General features: G+C 31.9%; 1 protein-coding gene across 1 annotated transcript; it reads left to right on the forward strand.

Moving 5' to 3' along the window:
- The first annotated feature begins 15,081 nt into the window (after positions 1-15,081).
- Positions 15,082-17,240, forward strand: LOC109157987 (expansin-A9-like). Its single transcript, XM_019305798.1, has 3 exons — positions 15,082-15,294; positions 15,375-15,690; positions 16,522-17,240. Exons 1-3 carry the CDS (start codon positions 15,144-15,146, stop codon positions 16,829-16,831), a joined length of 777 nt encoding a protein of 258 aa, XP_019161343.1. The 5' UTR covers positions 15,082-15,143; the 3' UTR covers positions 16,832-17,240.
- The last annotated feature ends 1,072 nt before the right edge of the window (positions 17,241-18,312 follow it).

Here is an 18,312-nt window from a genome sequence, read left to right on the forward strand (position 1 = left end):
TTAAGGTGTGTGAGTTTTGCGCTTAAGGTGTATTGGTGTGTACTTAATGTGAGTAGTGCAGTGTTGAAACTTAAGGTGCATGAGTTTTGTGCGTAAGGTGCGTGAATTTTGTGCGGTGCATGAGTTTTGTGTTTAATGTGCCTGAGATTTGTGTTCTTAATGTGAGTAGTTGTTGAAACTTAAGGTGCATGAGTTTTGTGCTTAAGGTGCGTGAGTTTTGTGCTTAATGTGCGTGAGATTAGTGTTCTTAAGGTGTTTTGTTTGTGCGTTTAATGTGCGTGTGTTGTATACTTAAAGTGCGTCAGTTTAATGCTTAATGTGCATCCAACCGCACAACCGCACGGGAAGTCATTCCCGCAACTGATCCCTATATATATATATATATATATATATATAGGAGGGTTCCAATGAGAACACTTGCTTAGGTGAGAACGTGAGAACAAATCGTGTGCATCAATCTAATATTATTTAATGGTCTAGATCAATCGTGTTCGCACACATTTAATTGCATTCACACACACTTAATCTACATCAATCTAAACCATTAAATTTATTAGATTGATACACAAGATTTGGTCACAATGTCACCTAGGCCAATCTAGATCAATCGCATTTGCACACATTTAATCGTGTTTGTACACATTTAATCCGCGTTCGCACACACTTAATCTAGACCATTAAAATTAAGAGAAAATGACGAGTTTGGTCTCTGAGTTATAATGGTAGTGACGACTCAGTCCCTGAGTTATGACAGTATCCATTTTTAGTCCCTCAGTTATGAGCGAAGTAGCGCATTTGGTCCCTGACCGTTAAAACTGACGGAAAAATTAAAAAATATTTAAAATTTTAGGAGTAAAGTAGGAAATTCAAATTTTATTCACTTTCTTATATTGAAACCACTTTTGCAACTTGAGTCTCGTATAAGGAACCTGTGACTCAGTACAAACTAGAGAACACTTGATCATTGTCTTCAAGCATGTGAAACACACCGTCTTAAAAGTTTTTGATTTCTCTTACTAAACATAATGGTAATCGAACCATAACTTTTGAAATACAAGAAGATATCAAATTTCTCAGTTATTTTTATGACAAATTCACCAAGGGAGTAACTTCATATTTTAAGTACGTAAAATTCTTTCGTAAGCTCTGCAGTAACTTAATCAAGAATCGTATATCCTGACAATATATGAAAATTATATTATATATATACCTATCACCACCCCTGTCTTCTTAAAAACCAGAGTAATGAATGAGGAACCTAAGACTCAATTATGAAACTTCTAAAAACGATTATCGATTGTTGCATATGAAAAAATTTTACATACTAAAAATCTCAAGTTACTCCATTGGTGAATTTCTCATAAAAGCAACCTGAAAAATTTGACATCATTTTGTATCGCAAAAGTTCTGGTTTGATTACCTTTGTTGCTTAGTAAAGAAAATTGAAAATTGATAGGATAGGGTGTTTCACACGTCTGGAGACAATGATCAAGTGTTTCTTTGTTTGTGCTAAGTCTTAAGTTTGTTATACGAGAGCCAGGTTCCTAACAAGTCATACTAAAGTTATTGAAATGCTTTTAGAATTGAACAATCTTGAAATAAGAGGCTAAGAAGTGAAAAATAATGTTGTGAAAGTGATCTTGACATAAGAAGGAGAATAAAATGTGAATTTTCTTACTTTACCCCTCAAATTTTAAATATTTTTTTAATTTTTTGGCCAATTTTAATGGCCGGGGACCAAATGCGCCACTTCGTTCATAATTGAATGACTAAAAATAGATACGGTCATAACTCAGGGACTGAGTCAGAAATTGGATATAACTCAGGGACTAAAGATGCAATTTTTCCTAAAATTAATTAGATTGATGCACAAGATTTGTTCTCACGTTCTCACCTACGCAAGTGTTCTCATATCATCCTAAATACATACATACATACATATATATATATATATATATATATATATATATATATATATATATATATCATGTTATCATATAAATCCTCCCTAAACCAAATTAAGTGTAGATTAAAATTATGTTGAATAAAATAATATTTCCACTGCGAGAGGTTAAACAAAAGCATTAAATAAAACTACAATTTAGTTATAATTTGATTTGATCACCGACGTACTTAGATTAATCTTAACATTAATTACAAGTAGTGGCTAAGAAAGTGGGGTGGTACGGTTCTACGGAACAAATGGAATCTGAGTCTCAGAAGTACAGTCGTTGGTTCACAAAAACAAAGACCGGACCACCTTTCAATTCTGCCTTTCTTTCATTCAAAACTACATTTACTAATGCATCATATCATTAATTATCATTAGTACTTAATTAGTTTATTATTATAACTAAAACAAATGGTCAGATGGGAGCATTAATTCTAATGACTACCTTAAGTTACCTATATTTTTAATCATTTGACTTCAATAAACATTAATGTGCGTATGTATGTATATTATCAAATAAGAATTATATTGCAAGTTTAGTTAAGTATCATGAGTTGGAGACTTTTTTCTTTTCAAATTAGAAATTATATTCTAAGTTATTTGGTAGAGGCCTAGAAGGTCAAATTTAACATTATATTCTATTATTTAATGTGCGCTCGCTATTACATGAGTATAAAGATATATGCATAATAGAAACACTTGATATTTACATAAGTTATTCATAATTGGGTTATTGTTAAACTCTAACACGATAAACTTTTTGATATGTCTCATACGTGTTATTGATGGAATATTATTTTGGAGCATATTATAAGGTTTTGGTCAAACATACACTTTTGAATTAATTTCAGTAGTGCTGCTAGGATCTATGATCTTCGTTAAATTGGTTAAACCTGAGATGATTATTCCTTTTATATATGTTTTGGTAGTTTAGCTCTCTTACAAATTACAATTTTATTGGTTAATGATGAGTTGGAAAATATAACGAATATAAATAATACGGTTATCATCCATGGGAGCTATAAAATATAATAGATTGATGATGAGTTGGAAAACATTATGAATATAAAGCTAGAAGACGGTTATCAATGGAAGGTATAATCAGCTGATTATGCTAGCTAAGAGGCCATGATTAGCAGGTAGCTAGGGATTGCTTAATGGGAAGGCCAACGCAATACTAAATGATACTCCATCCAACATATCATAATACTAGTCTACAAGTATTATATTACGTACGTAAGTATTATACTATCACTATAATTTCATACGTCAATAATAATAATAATAATAATAATAATAATAATAATAATAATAATAATAATAATAATACGATTAATCATTGTTTTGCATGTGAGTTTACATCCCAAGAAAAACGTATGCATACATAATGTCAAATTGTCAAAGCAGTTTTGGGTCAGCGCTAAGCTACCACCGTTCCATTTTTCTGTATTTGTGTATATATATAGGGTTGCGTTCACATGAGGACCACAATATATAGCGGATTTGTGCAGATTAATTACGGGTACACGATAAATTCGTATCAAGCACACAACTTAATATACAATGGCACAAGAATAAGTACATGAAAGCATCAGGTTTCAGACCCAGACTCTATTAATCAACAAATCTATGCACACGACATACAAATTATGGCACACCACTATATTCGGCCATGCACACGATATACAGACTAATGACACACGACTACATCAGTCCTCACGGTCCTCTATAATATAGTGGTCCTCATTTGAACTCAACTCTCTCTCTCTCTCTCTCTCTCTCTCTCTCTCTCTCTCTCTCTCTCTCTCTCTCTCTCTCTCTCTCTATATATATATATATATATATATATATATATATATATATATATATATATATATATATATATATATATTACGTGTCATATGCAAAACTTTCTTCTAGTAAAAAATAAGGTTTAATCTCATTCATTGATCCAGTCTAGATCAAGGGTCCAAAATGAAGACAATTAAAAAAAAAATACGGTGACATTATGGTAAATTTGTGTAAGTTATTTACATTTTTTCTTCACATTTTCCTTCTGTGTATATTTTCCCCTTCGAGTGCATATATTTTAATTTTTAAAAGGCTGGTTCTACAGGTTCAACAGACCCGTCGCTAAGTCAGTAAGTCCCATGAAAGAGGGAAGGCAACGAGTTCAAATCCTGTGAAGATTAATAAACATATTGTGCTTCCAGTGCACAATTTTGTGCCTTCGAGTGTACATTGTTGTGCCTTACAATGTACATTGATATGTCTTCCAGTGCATATTGTTTACAAGCAAATTTAACAAGCTCAACCGACCAGTTGCTAAATCCCGTGAAAGAGGGAAGGAAACGAGTTCAATAATCCTGTGAAGATTAATAACATTTTGTGCTTCCAGTGTACAATTTTGTGCCTTCCAGTACACATTATTTACTCTTTTATGATTTGATCAGAATTCAAAGGCATTATTATATGAGAAGCGTTATTTTTTTTTATAGCCGTTGATCTGGACATATCAACAACTCATATTTATCTGCATATTTTACCGGAACCTCGCTTCGCACCTAATCCTAAGCCTAACTAAGAGAGTAAGTGGCCATGATTAGCATTGTAAAGTTTAGAGATCCAATTACTTTTTCTTATAAAGTTTAGAAGCTATTTGTTTTTTTTTTGCCTTTAAAAAATGGTATTGTCAACTCGACGCAAACTAACATGCACAACTATTTACAAAATGTTATTGCTTAGCTCACTTGTTCTCATTCTTGTTGTTGTTGTTTCTTTTTCTATATGTAAAAATATTAGTTAACAAGATCAATTTGACACATGGATACCATGTCAACGTTAGACATATACATGGATATTGAAGGGTTTATTTGACCCTTAACCCTTAATGTTAAGTTGAATAACTTGTTTATTAGAGTAGAGTATCAACTTATTCCATATATATATAAATAAATTTGATTATTGTGTTTGTATTTTGTTTGTACAAGTTTTAGTATATTTATTGTCAAGTCTTTTGGTCAAAGAAATCTTTAGGTTATACAATTTGTTGGTAAGAGACATGATAACCACATCATTAAATCAGATAAAAAGATGATGGTGTCCTAAGAGGAGTAGCTGAGAAAGTGAACATAAATTTCTTACTCAAGAGTAGGGGTGTTAGCAAACAGAGTTTTCGGTTAACTATTTGTGTTCGTGTTCGGTAAGGCTTCGTTTATGTTCATTTATTAAGGTAAACAAACATTAACAAATAAAATTTAGAGCTTGGTTTATAAACGAACAGAGTCTGAACAGTTGTAAGCTTGTTTGCTAAGAGATCGTGAACAAGCTCGTTTGTGTTTGTTTAATAATGCTCACGAACAAGCTCGTTTAGTGTTTGTTTAATAATGTTCGTGAACAAGCTCGTTTGTGTTCATTTAATATTTGTTTGTATTCTCTTTGTAGTTGTATTACTTGTTTGGTTATTTTTTTATGAACATATATTATTTCTTGTTCACGAACGAATTGTGATCATCATGAACATGTTCATATGTTTGGTTACTAAGTATTCACGAACATAAACAAACATGTTCGTGAACGTGTTCGTTAATGTTAACAAACATGTTCGTGAACGTGTTCACGAACGTTAACGAACGCTTAACAAACGAACACGAACATGATTTTCAAAAACCTTAACAAACGAACACGAAAACAAACACTCCAAAAATCTTAACAAATGAACACGAACAACCTCCGTTCGTTTATGTTCGATTCGTTAACAGTCCTACTCAAGAGGTCACGAGTTTAATTATGTCTTCTTAGTGTAATATTACACCGCAGGTTTCCCTCGTTCCAAAAAAAAAAAAAAAATAAAAATAAAAAACTACAGAATAGTTATATTTTTAATAATATCATAGTTAAATTAATCAAATTAACAATATCGAAATTATATTTAACATTTTACATAGAAAACAAATGCAACATTAAAACATTTTGAAAGCGTATACATTGTTCTTTATGTACTTCCCAATTATCCAAAAAGAAAAAAAAAAAAAACTCATTTTTATTGGAAATTTATATATTTCTCCTTATAGGTCCTGAGCTTATTGTGACCATTTTGTTGAAGCAGATTGGTGATAAAAGGAAAGACGTAGAGTTTGAATGCGTAATTAGGATTGTACAGGTGTGTTTGGTTAATCGGTTTAGCTATCAGAAATGGGAATCAAAAGTCATTATTATATTATTGTTTAATTGACAGATTTTTAGAGCATTACTTTGAGATTTGATTATCCTTTAATTAGAAAACCCATTCTCTAATAAAATAAGGATTTCATTCCATTATTCAACATCCTAATTGATAATTTGATTTTTAAGTTTGGACTAATGCTTTTGGATATTTTTTTTTTTTGTTTATATTGGTGCTTTAGATGTCTTTATATTAGAATAAATTGTCTTGATGTTTTTTTCTTGTATTTTTAAAACATTTATTCTCATTATAGGATCATACATAATCAAACAACAATATTGGTAATCATTCCAGTTCCACCCTACTACAAAACATGCAAAATACTTTCATTAAAATCCATTACAATTATCAAGTATTTGACTTGCATTTCGATTCCGATTCCCATGTGTGAACCAAACACATCCTATATATTCATCAGGTGTAAATAAGATAATGCGACTTTTTCTAAATCAAATTTCTAGAGTTTGAATATGTGCATTTGTACTTTTTGTTTGTTTGTTTGTTTGTTTGTTTTTTTGTTGTTTTTTTTTTTTTTTTGGAAAAGCGCGTCTGTACTATTATTATTATTATTTTTTTTTTTTTTTGCGTCGGTACTATTAATTAATCATAGAAATTAATTAAAGGAAATCAAATCTGTTATGACTAATCAAACAAAAACTCCAAAATTAATTAATATTGATGAACACAAATATCGGGGATTTAACTTAGCTTGTAACAAACTGATGAAACTATTTGTACACATTTTTGTGTACTCAATAGTTTTAAATCCATCCCAAGCCCTTCTTTCAGAATCCTACCTCACTTTCAAAAGTGAAGTTACTCCTTCCAAAATTCCTACATTTTCAACCAACAAGATTGTAAACTTTAAAATTGTGCGGACAGCTCAATTGTTTTTTTTTTTTTTTTTTTTTTAAGTTGTAGATTGTGAATAAAAATACATGATTGAACTCTGACAACCGCATTATGGAAGTTACACCTAATGTAGACAATATAGTGTATTCCTTGTGAACAACAGGGCACTTGTCCTCCCACTTAATGGATTGCTGAGTCACCATAATTTACACATCCACTATATATCCTGTAGAGTTGGGGTGTGAGGACCCTAAGGGCAAGAGTATTTCGCCTTATGTAGGTAGAATTGTGGACCTTACGATCATGTTTTCTTATTGTTTATAGAGACAGACCCACTGTGGGGCAGCTGCCCTCCGTCCCCTCACCCCACGCCATTATATGTATGTGTGTGTGTGTGTAAACACACACATATAACATTAACTTATATATATAATATATATTTATGTATAAATTATTATATGTTTGAGTAGCTTAGTCGGTTGGATTCCTAAACTTGATGTTAAATAACCTATGTCACAAGTTTGAATCTCATGAGTAGTACTTGCCCTTACCTTTTCTCTTTGTTTTACCTCTTTCATCCCTTCACAAGATAAATTAAATGATTTTTAGTCTACTTTTTATGAATAATTTAATTAATAAATTAAATATTTTTTAGTTTATTTTTTATGAATCATTTAATTAATAAATTAAATTTTCTTTTAGACTAATTTTTATGAATCATTTAATTAATGTAGTGTATAAGATTAGATCATACTTCATCGTATTTGAATTAATTTATAAAAACTTAAAGTTAATTTAACTAAAATAAATAAAAATTAAAAAGTATTTATGAATATAATATTTTTTCTATTCAAATTATTTTATTTAATTGATTATGTTTTATATTTTGTCATAAATATTTTTATATCATTTTAAAGTGTTAAAATTTCACATTTTCACCCCACTCAAGTATATTTTTGTCTCACCCCTAACTATCATTTAATCTATCAAAAACATTCTATTATAATTTATAATATATTTTGTATTTGAACCTTATTATAGATATTTAATATTTTATTATTAACATTTCTAACTTCATTTAAACTTCGCTACTAATTTTCTGATTGTTTACCCAAAAGATCTTTATAAAGGAGTCATAAATAACTTCTGAGTGAAAAGTTGTAAGATATTTTGAAGGCTATAATAGGCCTAATAAATGTTCAATAAAAACATTAATTTCAATGAATTTTGAACTTGTGAGCTTTCGGATGGATATATCCATGGAAGCGGCCCTTATATTGCATCCATTCGTGATTCTAATTTTTCTTTTTTCTTTTTCTTTTTTTTCATTTTTTTTAAAAAGAAAATTTTTCTTCTTCTTCTAAAAGGTTGAATGACTTGAATCCCCAAACCCAAGGCATCACATTATGACTCAATGACTAAGCAGACATGACCAAATGTTGCGAACAAAGAATCTTCCAACTTTGAATACAATATAATCCTCACACTGCCGTTGTCGAGGTTCAATTCTGGTCTTCTTCTAAATACTACTTGTTGAACCAGTGGACTAAGTCCGAGCGAGCAAAGAAAATTTATCATATGAATTGACGGCTGTAACTAGTTATATTTCTTCGGTTATAAGCATTGTTAAACCGATGGAAGCCTTTAAGATCTATTTGTTTCAAATTTGACCTAACTGATCAGATATAACAAAAGTCCATATTTCTGTTAAATTTTTTATTTTTTAAAATTCAAAACTAGTAGTTAATTGTTACTAAGCATTACCACTACAAATTCATGCAATATGCATATTATTGATAAGGTGAGTGTATGTATATCAACCGTTAAATTCATGCATATTGCAATATGATTTGAACCTCTACAATTTAGAGGAAAACTAGATATATTACTATCTAAGCTAACTCATATTTTAGTTAAATTTTATATAAATTTAGTATTTATAAGTTAACTATGTATATATAAGGGACCTCTCTCTCTCTCTCTATATATATATATATAAATGGGATGGTGTGTGGGTGTGAGTGTGAGAGTAGAAAGCTGCATGCCTCTACTATTTCGGTTGTGATTCCGTCACTGTAAATGATCTTTTAATTACTATTACATACATAATATGTTAACTGCAAATATAATTTGAATAGAGGACGATATAAAGGTTGATATACATACACATCCATCTTAGTGAGTTAGAGAATTTGAGATTTTAATTATCTCTAACAATTTGACCAAACTTCTAAACTTCAATTCATCTCCCATAAATAATCTTCACCCAACAAAAATATGTTGGAAGAGAAAGGGTGACAAGTCACTGAGTGGATGAATAAATTTGGCAGCAAAAGGGAAAAGGGCCCATGTTCACGTGGCTACACGTGTACCCGATGGAAGAGGTTAGAACCTCGGGTGGGACCCGGGGGAAGCTATGAAGCTTGGTAGCCAAATCACATGCATTGCCATGGGGATCTCATCCATCTTCACTAATGTCTACTGCCTACTCACTTGGGTTGCATACAAAATTAGTTGCAACAATATATATATATATATATATATATATATATATATATATATATATATATATATATATATGGGATGGTTCACGTGCGAAAGGTCTCCTAGGTAAAAAAATAAGGTGAGATCTGAGTCGTTGATCTAATCTAGATCAACAGCTTAATATGAAAGAAAATTTATTAGAAAAACGCGCTTCCTGACATGGATGCGAATGATCAAGTGTCTTTGAACTAATGCATCTTAAGTTTCGAACGTATGCACCTTAAACTTTAAACATACGCACCTTAAGAGTTAAGCTTATGCACCTTAAACTAAAAAGTGACGCACCTTAAGCTATAAACATACGCACGTTAAGCTATAAACTTATGCACTTGATGGGTAAATACGCATAAAGGACTGACCCGTATAGCCGGTCTGTCAAGAAGTCATACACACAACCGGTCTGTCATAGCCATCCGCCCGACGGGACTAAACCACTTGTGATTAACCGTACCACTAGTACCGATAGGCCTTGTGACAAATGAAGATATATGCTTTCAGACCACCCTTGAAATCGCCCCAACAAAAAGCCACCCGCCCGGTCTACCGTAGGTTGACCAGTCGGCCTACAGTGTGACGCAGCCTGTAGAGCCGAAAACGTAACTTATACGTACGACAAGTTATAGGGGCCAACTTGCACCTGCAGAGTGGCGACTGACAACCTGCAGAAATAACGGCTCTGCCTCCTCGATTAGTCAACCTACGCATAGATGTAGAGCAACCGCCTGACCAAGCCAACGAGAATACCCACGTCAAGCCATTTGCAGCAGGTGCGTTAAATGCGTAGATCGACTTAGTTAGTATAAATAGGAGAGTTTCCCCCTCATTTATCATCTTCATCTCAGTACAACTACTTCCTACTACTTGTAATCTTCACTTTGTACAGCAACCCGCTTACAATTACACTCTACAATTGCAATCTGCACCATTTGTAGCAACCCGCTTATAACCACCTGATACTTGTGATACTACTCAACCTCGGATTGCTCAGTCGTCACTCGATAGACCGACTCTTGGTAAACCGACCGACCGACTGACCTATGAGCACGTACTCTCTTCTACTTGTTCACAAATATACGTATTTGTAGCGTAATCATAACCCCCGGTTCAATTTACGCTATCAACACCTAAAACTATAAACTTACACACCTTAAGTTTCGAACTTATGCACCTTAAGCTGGAAAATAAGGCACCTTAAGCTTTAAACATATGCACCTTAAGAGTTAAACCGATGCACCTTACACTAAAAAGTAATGCATCTTAAACTTTAAACATACGCACCTTAAACTATAAACTTACACACCTTAAGCTATAAACTTACGCACCTTAAACTTTAAATTTAGCATTTTAAGCTTTAAACTTAAACACCTAAAACTATAATATTAGTAGTTTAAACTTTGCTCTCTATAATGTTGTTAGTTTTACACTTTTATTTTATAGTGTTATTAATTACACTTTAAAAGACCTAATTATATATGAAAATACCACCACATTTTACCTCCCTCATTGCTTTAAAGCGGTACACATTGTTAAATTGACGTCTCTGAATCTCTGATCATCTGATGGTTTCTAATTCTTTTATGTGACATTATTCTTATTGATCCAAATTTTATATATATTGTTTTTTTTTTAAAATTTCTTTTAATTTCGATATCTTGGTGATGATTTGGCAGATTTGCTAGATCTGTTTTGTTGCAGTTGGGACTAGCCTTCTTTCTTTTAGTTTACTTTCCCCAACGGATTTGTACTATTTACGCATGTGTCCAACGCTTTGACACTTACATATTGCCTACTACACTCTTACTATATTCTTCTTTTAAATGTATTTTAGAATGGAGTTTTTGGTAAATAATTGTTAACTGATTGTGTTAGTAAGTTTGATTAGTTGATAGTATTAGTTAATTGTAAAAAAGTATTTGATAAATTAATTATTAGCTGATAGCTGATTACATGCAAAATGACTTTCTCAAAGAGTTTGAGCAACTTTTTAAATTTTAGCATTTTGAACCAATAAGCTGTTACAAAAAACTAATTAATCAACCACTCATATTGATTGTTTAACTAAATCAAACAGCTAATAGTGGTCAAATAAGGTAAAATTGACTGATAAGCTAACTATGTTACGAAACAGGTCTATATATGTTATCTAATATATATTTTAATTTTAATTATATTTAAAGAAGTAGAATATTAACCCAATATTTTAGAATAGTTGATAAGTGGACAATTAATGAAATTACAAAGGTGGGTGTTGGAACCTTGTAAATGGTGTGTAAGCGGATCGAGTCGAATCTAAATTAATCTAATAGTTTTTGAGGATATCAGATACCATATGATTTGCTTAAAGTTGCAAACTTATGTTATTTGACTATTAAAAAAAAATATTTATTCGATCTTTAAATTTTATTATTATATTAAAATTTATTTGTATTTAATTAGTACTGTGAGTGAACAATTTATATAACTTGATTAACTTGTAGTCCAATTAGTTAATTTATAATAGTTAATAAAATGAATTTTTTAATGTCATGTTAGAAAGTGATCGATATTAAGAAGTAATTTTAAGAGGTAGATAAATATATTTCACCTTAAATATTTAAAACCCAATTTTTTTTAATTGTTTAGGAATAATGGTGCATTCCTTTTCTTAATTTACTTTATAATATACACATTTTGATGTTGCACTACATATTTGAGTAACTCTTTTTTTTTTTTTTTTTTTTTTTTTTATTTTATTATGAAGAAACAAAACAAGACAAATTAAATTATATAAACCTAGATTAGATCAACCTATAGTATCGATACTCTAATCAAGAAGTAATGTAATGGGAGTATTGTAGATGTGGAGACCAAATTATATTTGATTATAACATGTAACCATCGAATTTGTACTAGTATTAAATTTCTGTCAAATTCAACCGTGCTTTAACATTTTTTTTTTTTGTTATTATGACTGGAAAAGCTCGCAAGGAAACGCTACATCCTTCTTTTCTTAAAAGGTTGAATCTCCAATCCCAAGATCCCCCTATATCCCGGTCTCTTTTCTTAAAAGGTTGAATCTCCAATCCCAAGATCCCCCTATATCCCGATCCAACAGAGCTTTTGGAAGGATGTAAATCATGGCGACTCAATGGTTCAACGGTCAGGGCTAAAATGCTAAATACCGGTGGGCACAAGAAATTTGTCACTTTAGGCATAATCCCACACTGTCGCCGTTGAGGTTCGAATCTTGGTCTATTCTTTCAAATACTGCATACTGAATCATTGAGCTAATTAAGCATGCTACGATATGCCATAGAAATCATAATTTAAAGATTTTTCTTTAACAAGTTTGTAATATGGCATATATTTGTATTTATTTGCTTTAAATTATGATACAAAAACAAAAAGGATCAAAGGAAAGCAAATATGCTATATATTTAGCTCTTCCCCCTAACAAATTAAATTAAAGCTTACCATAAGTTGATCAGCATGCAGATTGGGAAATTGAAAGACATTCTCTCTATTTATAGCCTAACCTTATTGTCATCAGTAATATTCAGGACCCTACCTACCAAACTGCTTCAACTAGCTAGCTAGGTGCCTATCTTTAATTAATTAGTTTAATTTATTCCTGGAATAGTAATAATATTAATAATTATAGGCCATGGTAACATAGTTAGCTTATCAACTAATTTTCGCTTATTTGATCACTATTACAGGGCGTTTGGTTGAAGGAAATTAAATTCCCTTCCCACTTAATTCCCACATAATTCCAAGGGCCACAAAATTTCCTTGTTTGGTTGAAAGGAATTGCAATTCCCTCATTTTTATGGAATTAAAATCCCATGTCCCCCTGATATTTTTCTGGCATTTTGGTAACATAGTTAGCTTATCAACCAAACGCCATGTTATTAGCTGTTTGACTTGGCTAAACAATCAATATGAGCGTTTGATTAATTAGCTTTTTGTAACAGCTTATTGCTTCAAAATGCTAATATTCAAAAAGCAGCTCAAAGCAATTTTTTCGATCAACTTTTTGAGAAAGTCATTTTGCATGTAATCAGGTATCAGCTAACGACTAATTTACCAAACACTTTTCTACAATCAGTTAATACTATCAACTAGTCAAACCCACTAACTCAACCAGCTAACAGCTATTTACCAAACACTCCCCATATTATATTTGAATGAAATAATAATAACAAAAATAATAATAATTATAATGTATAGTATAGGTAGGTGGTAGTCGAACAAAAATCTATAGGAAATCAATGCTGCACATAGATAGATCTTGGAAGTTAGTATAGAGGGTGGGTAAATGATCGATGATGATACGGTGCATATATATGTTGGTTACTTAGCTTGCACAAGTTGCACTTTAATATACAATAATTTGGTTTTGGATTTTGGTGTATTGCCAACTTGTGCAATTATTTCAAACAACTTGTCCAAAGTTCATAGCATAAAAGTAGTAACAATTTATTATTATTCCATATATCAGACTACTCAAGATCGATCATGTTTGTAATAACAACTGTCCATTTTGCTCAAACAAGCACAACTTAAATTACACACTTCCTGTCGACCTTTCCCCTGATAAGTTACTTGTAAATATACAATTTATTTCGCTTTTGATTCATCAACTATAGTGACATGTCCATTTTAGTACTGAAAATACATTATTTTGTATAATGTACATTCATTACACAAATAATGTACTTTTAATATATTAAAAATGTACTTTTTGTGGTCTACATAACAATGTTTAGATCATGGTTCACATAAAAATTTGCCTGTATTATTTGGGCTAAAAAAGATTGTGAAAATATAAAACTGATACTATATTTGTAAATCAATAATTATTGTACGGACCATGGTTCATAGAGCCGTGTGGTTCATATTATCAAATAATTTACATTCAAAACACAAATAATGTACTTTTAGTATATTAAAAGTGTACATTATATTCAGGAAAAGTATATTATTTTGTGTAATGTACATTCAGTACACGATTAATGTACTTTTGGTATATTAAAAATGTACTTATTGTTATAGTCTACACAGCACTGTGTGAATCACGGCCTACACAATAATTTGTCGTTGTAAATAATTATGAGTGTTTATAAGACAAAGTTTCATTTTTAATTTAAAATATCGAAAATACCCACACTAGGGATTTGTTTTATGGTGATAATTTGGAAGAAAGTGGTGGTGTATTGCGGTAGATTTAAGCATAAAAAGAATTATTAGTAATGGTTCCATTTTCAATAATTCAATATTCGATTGGCATGTGCGACAGAGCTAAATAAGGTCACGACCACGTGGCGCTCACATGTGCAGTACTGGGTCATGTACGTAATTTTATTTTTATTTTATTTTATTTTCCTTCTCTTTCTCTGTTTAATTTTCCCTAATAAAAATTAAAAATGGCGAAATTTTAAAAAAATAATAATAAAAATACGAAAATAGAGCATTAATTGCACACTCGCCCCGCCCTTTTAAGTACCCCTACCTTCCTCCCGCTTTCTTCGTCCCCAAACTCCCAATCTCTCTCTCTCTCTACTGTAAATCTCTCTGTTCAAGTTCAAGTTTATGGAAATGGCGGCATTGAGGGTGTTCTGCATTGCTCTCTTCTGTTTCCTCACTGCCGTTCGAGCTCGGATACCCGGCGTTTACACCGGCGGCCCCTGGCAGGGTGCCCACGCCACCTTCTACGGCGGCGCTGATGCCTCCGGGACCATGGGTATATATATATTGATCTTCTGTGTCTCTGTTCGTTTCTGGAATGAATTGAATTGCTAATTTGTTGGTTTGTTTGTGTAGCGGGAGCTTGTGGGTACGGGAATCTGTACACGCAGGGGTATGGGGTTAACAATGCGGCGCTGAGCACGGCGCTGTTCAACACCGGGCTGAGCTGCGGCGCCTGCTTCGAGATCAAATGCAACAATGACAGATCGTGCCTCGCCGGAAACCCGTCCATTGTGGTCACCGCCACCAACTTCTGCCCGCCCAACTTCGCCTTGCCCAACGACAATGGCGGCTGGTGCAACCCTCCCCGCCTCCACTTCGATCTCGCCATGCCTATGTTCCTCAAAATCGCCGCCTACCGTGCCGGTATCGTCCCCGTCAACTTCCGCCGGTAACTAACTTCTCTCCCCACTATACTATGTTATGTACTCTCTCAGTTCTATTTTACCTGTTTACTATTCACTGGTTAAGTTAATTATTTTTAAGTTATTTTTATATTTAATTTTTTTTGTATTTAATAACGTTTTTTTTTATGTGATGTAGTTTTTAAATATATAAATTTTTATATATTAATACTAAATTTAATATTATAAAAAATTAAATTAAAAATAACTTTAATCCCCGTTAATTAAATCAGACACATAAAATGTAGCAGATGGAGTATTTTGTTTCTTTTAAGTATTGCAATTTTATTTGATTAATTAATAATGTTGCAATAAAATTATTTAACTTTTTAGTAATTAATAAATAAATTGAATTTAATGACACTTTTATGACTCTTCTATATGAAAGATCACATGTTAATACTACATTGTAATAGGATCAATAATAAAAAATTAAAAAAAAAAAACTATTTTTTGGGCTTTTTCTTGTTTTCAGAGCCCTGGGACAGGGCTCACAGTGTTCCACTCATCTCTTGAACTTGCATCAATGTGTGAAAAAAGAATCACCCTTTTAGGGGACCCAACCTACCAGAAATACCGGTCAACCTTGGGGTAATAACAGTCTAAAAGTGCACAATTTTCTTGTAAAAATATTAGTGATTCTACCACTAGTATATAATTTTGGCCCACCCTTTCTTGTGTGTGTATAAAGAAGAGTAAAAACAAAGTAAGAAAAAGGTCAACCCCAAACAATCAAGATCTATTGGCACACACTCACACTAGAAAAATAAGAAACACTTCATATCACTAAAAAAATTGCTTTATTATTATTATTGCAGGGTTCCATGCAGAAAACAAGGAGGAATCAGATTCACGATCAATGGTCACCAATTCTTCAACTTGGTAATAGTAACCAACGTAGCAGGTGCAGGTGATGTCCAAAATGTGTGGATCAAGGGCACCAACACCCAATGGCTGACCATGAGCCGCAATTGGGGGCAAAATTGGCAATCTAGTGCAATGCTTTCAGGTCAAGCTTTATCTTTCAGAGTTCGATCCAGTGATGGTCGCAAAGTAACCTCAAAGAACATCTCACCCGCTAATTGGCAGTTTGGCCAGACTTACGTGGGCAAGAATTTCCGAATCTAATTTACTACATATAGTCCATAAACCTTGAAACTGACACGGGAAAATTTCTAAGAATTAGAAATCTACCCTTTATACTTTTCTTCTTTTTACATGTAGTTCTTTTTACCGTAATTTACCCACCTTCAATTTTTCTCTTTTTCTCGAGAAAAATTGAATTGTGTGGGAGTTAAAAGTTAAGAAATATTGTACTAATATTTTGTGGGGGTATTTTAAGTGATGTTTGTTAAGTATAGATGTTGGAAGTTAAGTAATGAATGAAAGTGAGGGGAAATGATTGTAAGTTGTAGAGGCTGAAGCGGTTGCAGTAAAAACAAAATAGTAGGAAGTATTGTAGCCCGCAGTTCTCTGTTTACTATTATTATTTTCATTATTATGTGTAATCAAGTTTGCATAATTATGTTTTGCTCTATTTCTCTCTTCTTGGATAATTTAATTTCAAGCATTATTTCATTCTTGATAGTTTTGTAACAGCAAAGTACAAGCTATTCTTTTTAAGAAAACAATATAGTTATATCACATTTTCTTCACTAATCTATACTATATATAAAAACAAAATCCTGAAATTTTAACTTCCCGCCCAATTCCTAAAAAATCTCTCTTCCTAATAAAATATTTTGATTTCTACTTTCCCATTCGTACAATAATTCTGCGTTAAAATTCTATTCTAATATTATAAAATAGTGTAATACAATCCATACTATATATAAAAACAAAATCCTGAAATTTTAACTTCCCGCCCAATTCCTAAAAAATCTCTCTTCCTAATAAAATATATTGATTTCTACAATAATTCTAGGTTAAAATTTTATTGTAATATTATATAATTGTGTAATATTATTCCTATTCTAATCTATATCTATTTTATATATCAGTGTTGCAAAAATCGTGTCGCTGGTCGCGGCGAGGAAGGTCGGAATTGGCCTCCTCAGCGGCCGCCTCGCCGGCTGAACCGGCCTTTAATTTTTTTATTTTATTTTTTAAGTTGTAAAGTGTCAAAAGTTCGGCAAGGCATAACTTTTGACTCCGTTGTCCGTTTTGGACAAATGTTTTTTTGAAATCGCGTATTTTTTCGAGATCTATCCACCGCAAACTGCCGTAGGCGGTTTGGCCCACCAATTTCTAAAAAAAAAAAAATACTTTATTAAAGAGTTTCTAAAAAAAACTATGAGAACCTTATGTTTTATTGATGAATTTTTAAAATTTTTAATTAAACAATTGTCCCGTGCATTATTTAATAATCTTTCTTTATAATTGGTCAAATTATTTAATTATGGTAAATTTGGAAATAATTAATGATGGTAATAGAAATCCTAGAAGAATATAGAATTGAACAATATTTAATTATTGTTATATTATTATTGTGACTCACGGAATACAAGAGTTAATGCCATTTTTGGTCCTAGACTTATTGGGGCATTGACACTTTTCATCCTCCATAATAAAAATTGCCACTTAGTAGCCACTGTTATTGATCGTTGGAC

Source organism: Ipomoea nil, unplaced genomic scaffold (assembly GCF_001879475.1).
Source record: "Ipomoea nil cultivar Tokyo-kokei standard unplaced genomic scaffold, Asagao_1.1 scaffold2805, whole genome shotgun sequence".
Classification (NCBI taxonomy): domain Eukaryota; kingdom Viridiplantae; phylum Streptophyta; class Magnoliopsida; order Solanales; family Convolvulaceae; genus Ipomoea; species Ipomoea nil.

What these genes read in the sequence shown, in the direction of transcription:
- LOC109157987 (XM_019305798.1), top strand. Translation starts at nt 15,144, where the DNA reads ATGGAAATGGCGGCATTGAGGGTGTTCTGCATTGCTCTCTTCTGTTTC. An exon ending in TGATGCCTCCGGGACCATGG is followed by an intron (nt 15,295 to 15,374) that starts GTATATATATAT and finishes TTGTTTGTGTAG; the next exon opens with CGGGAGCTTGTGGGTACGGG. An exon ending in GTCCCCGTCAACTTCCGCCG is followed by an intron (nt 15,691 to 16,521) that starts GTAACTAACTTC and finishes TTATTATTGCAG; the next exon opens with GGTTCCATGCAGAAAACAAG.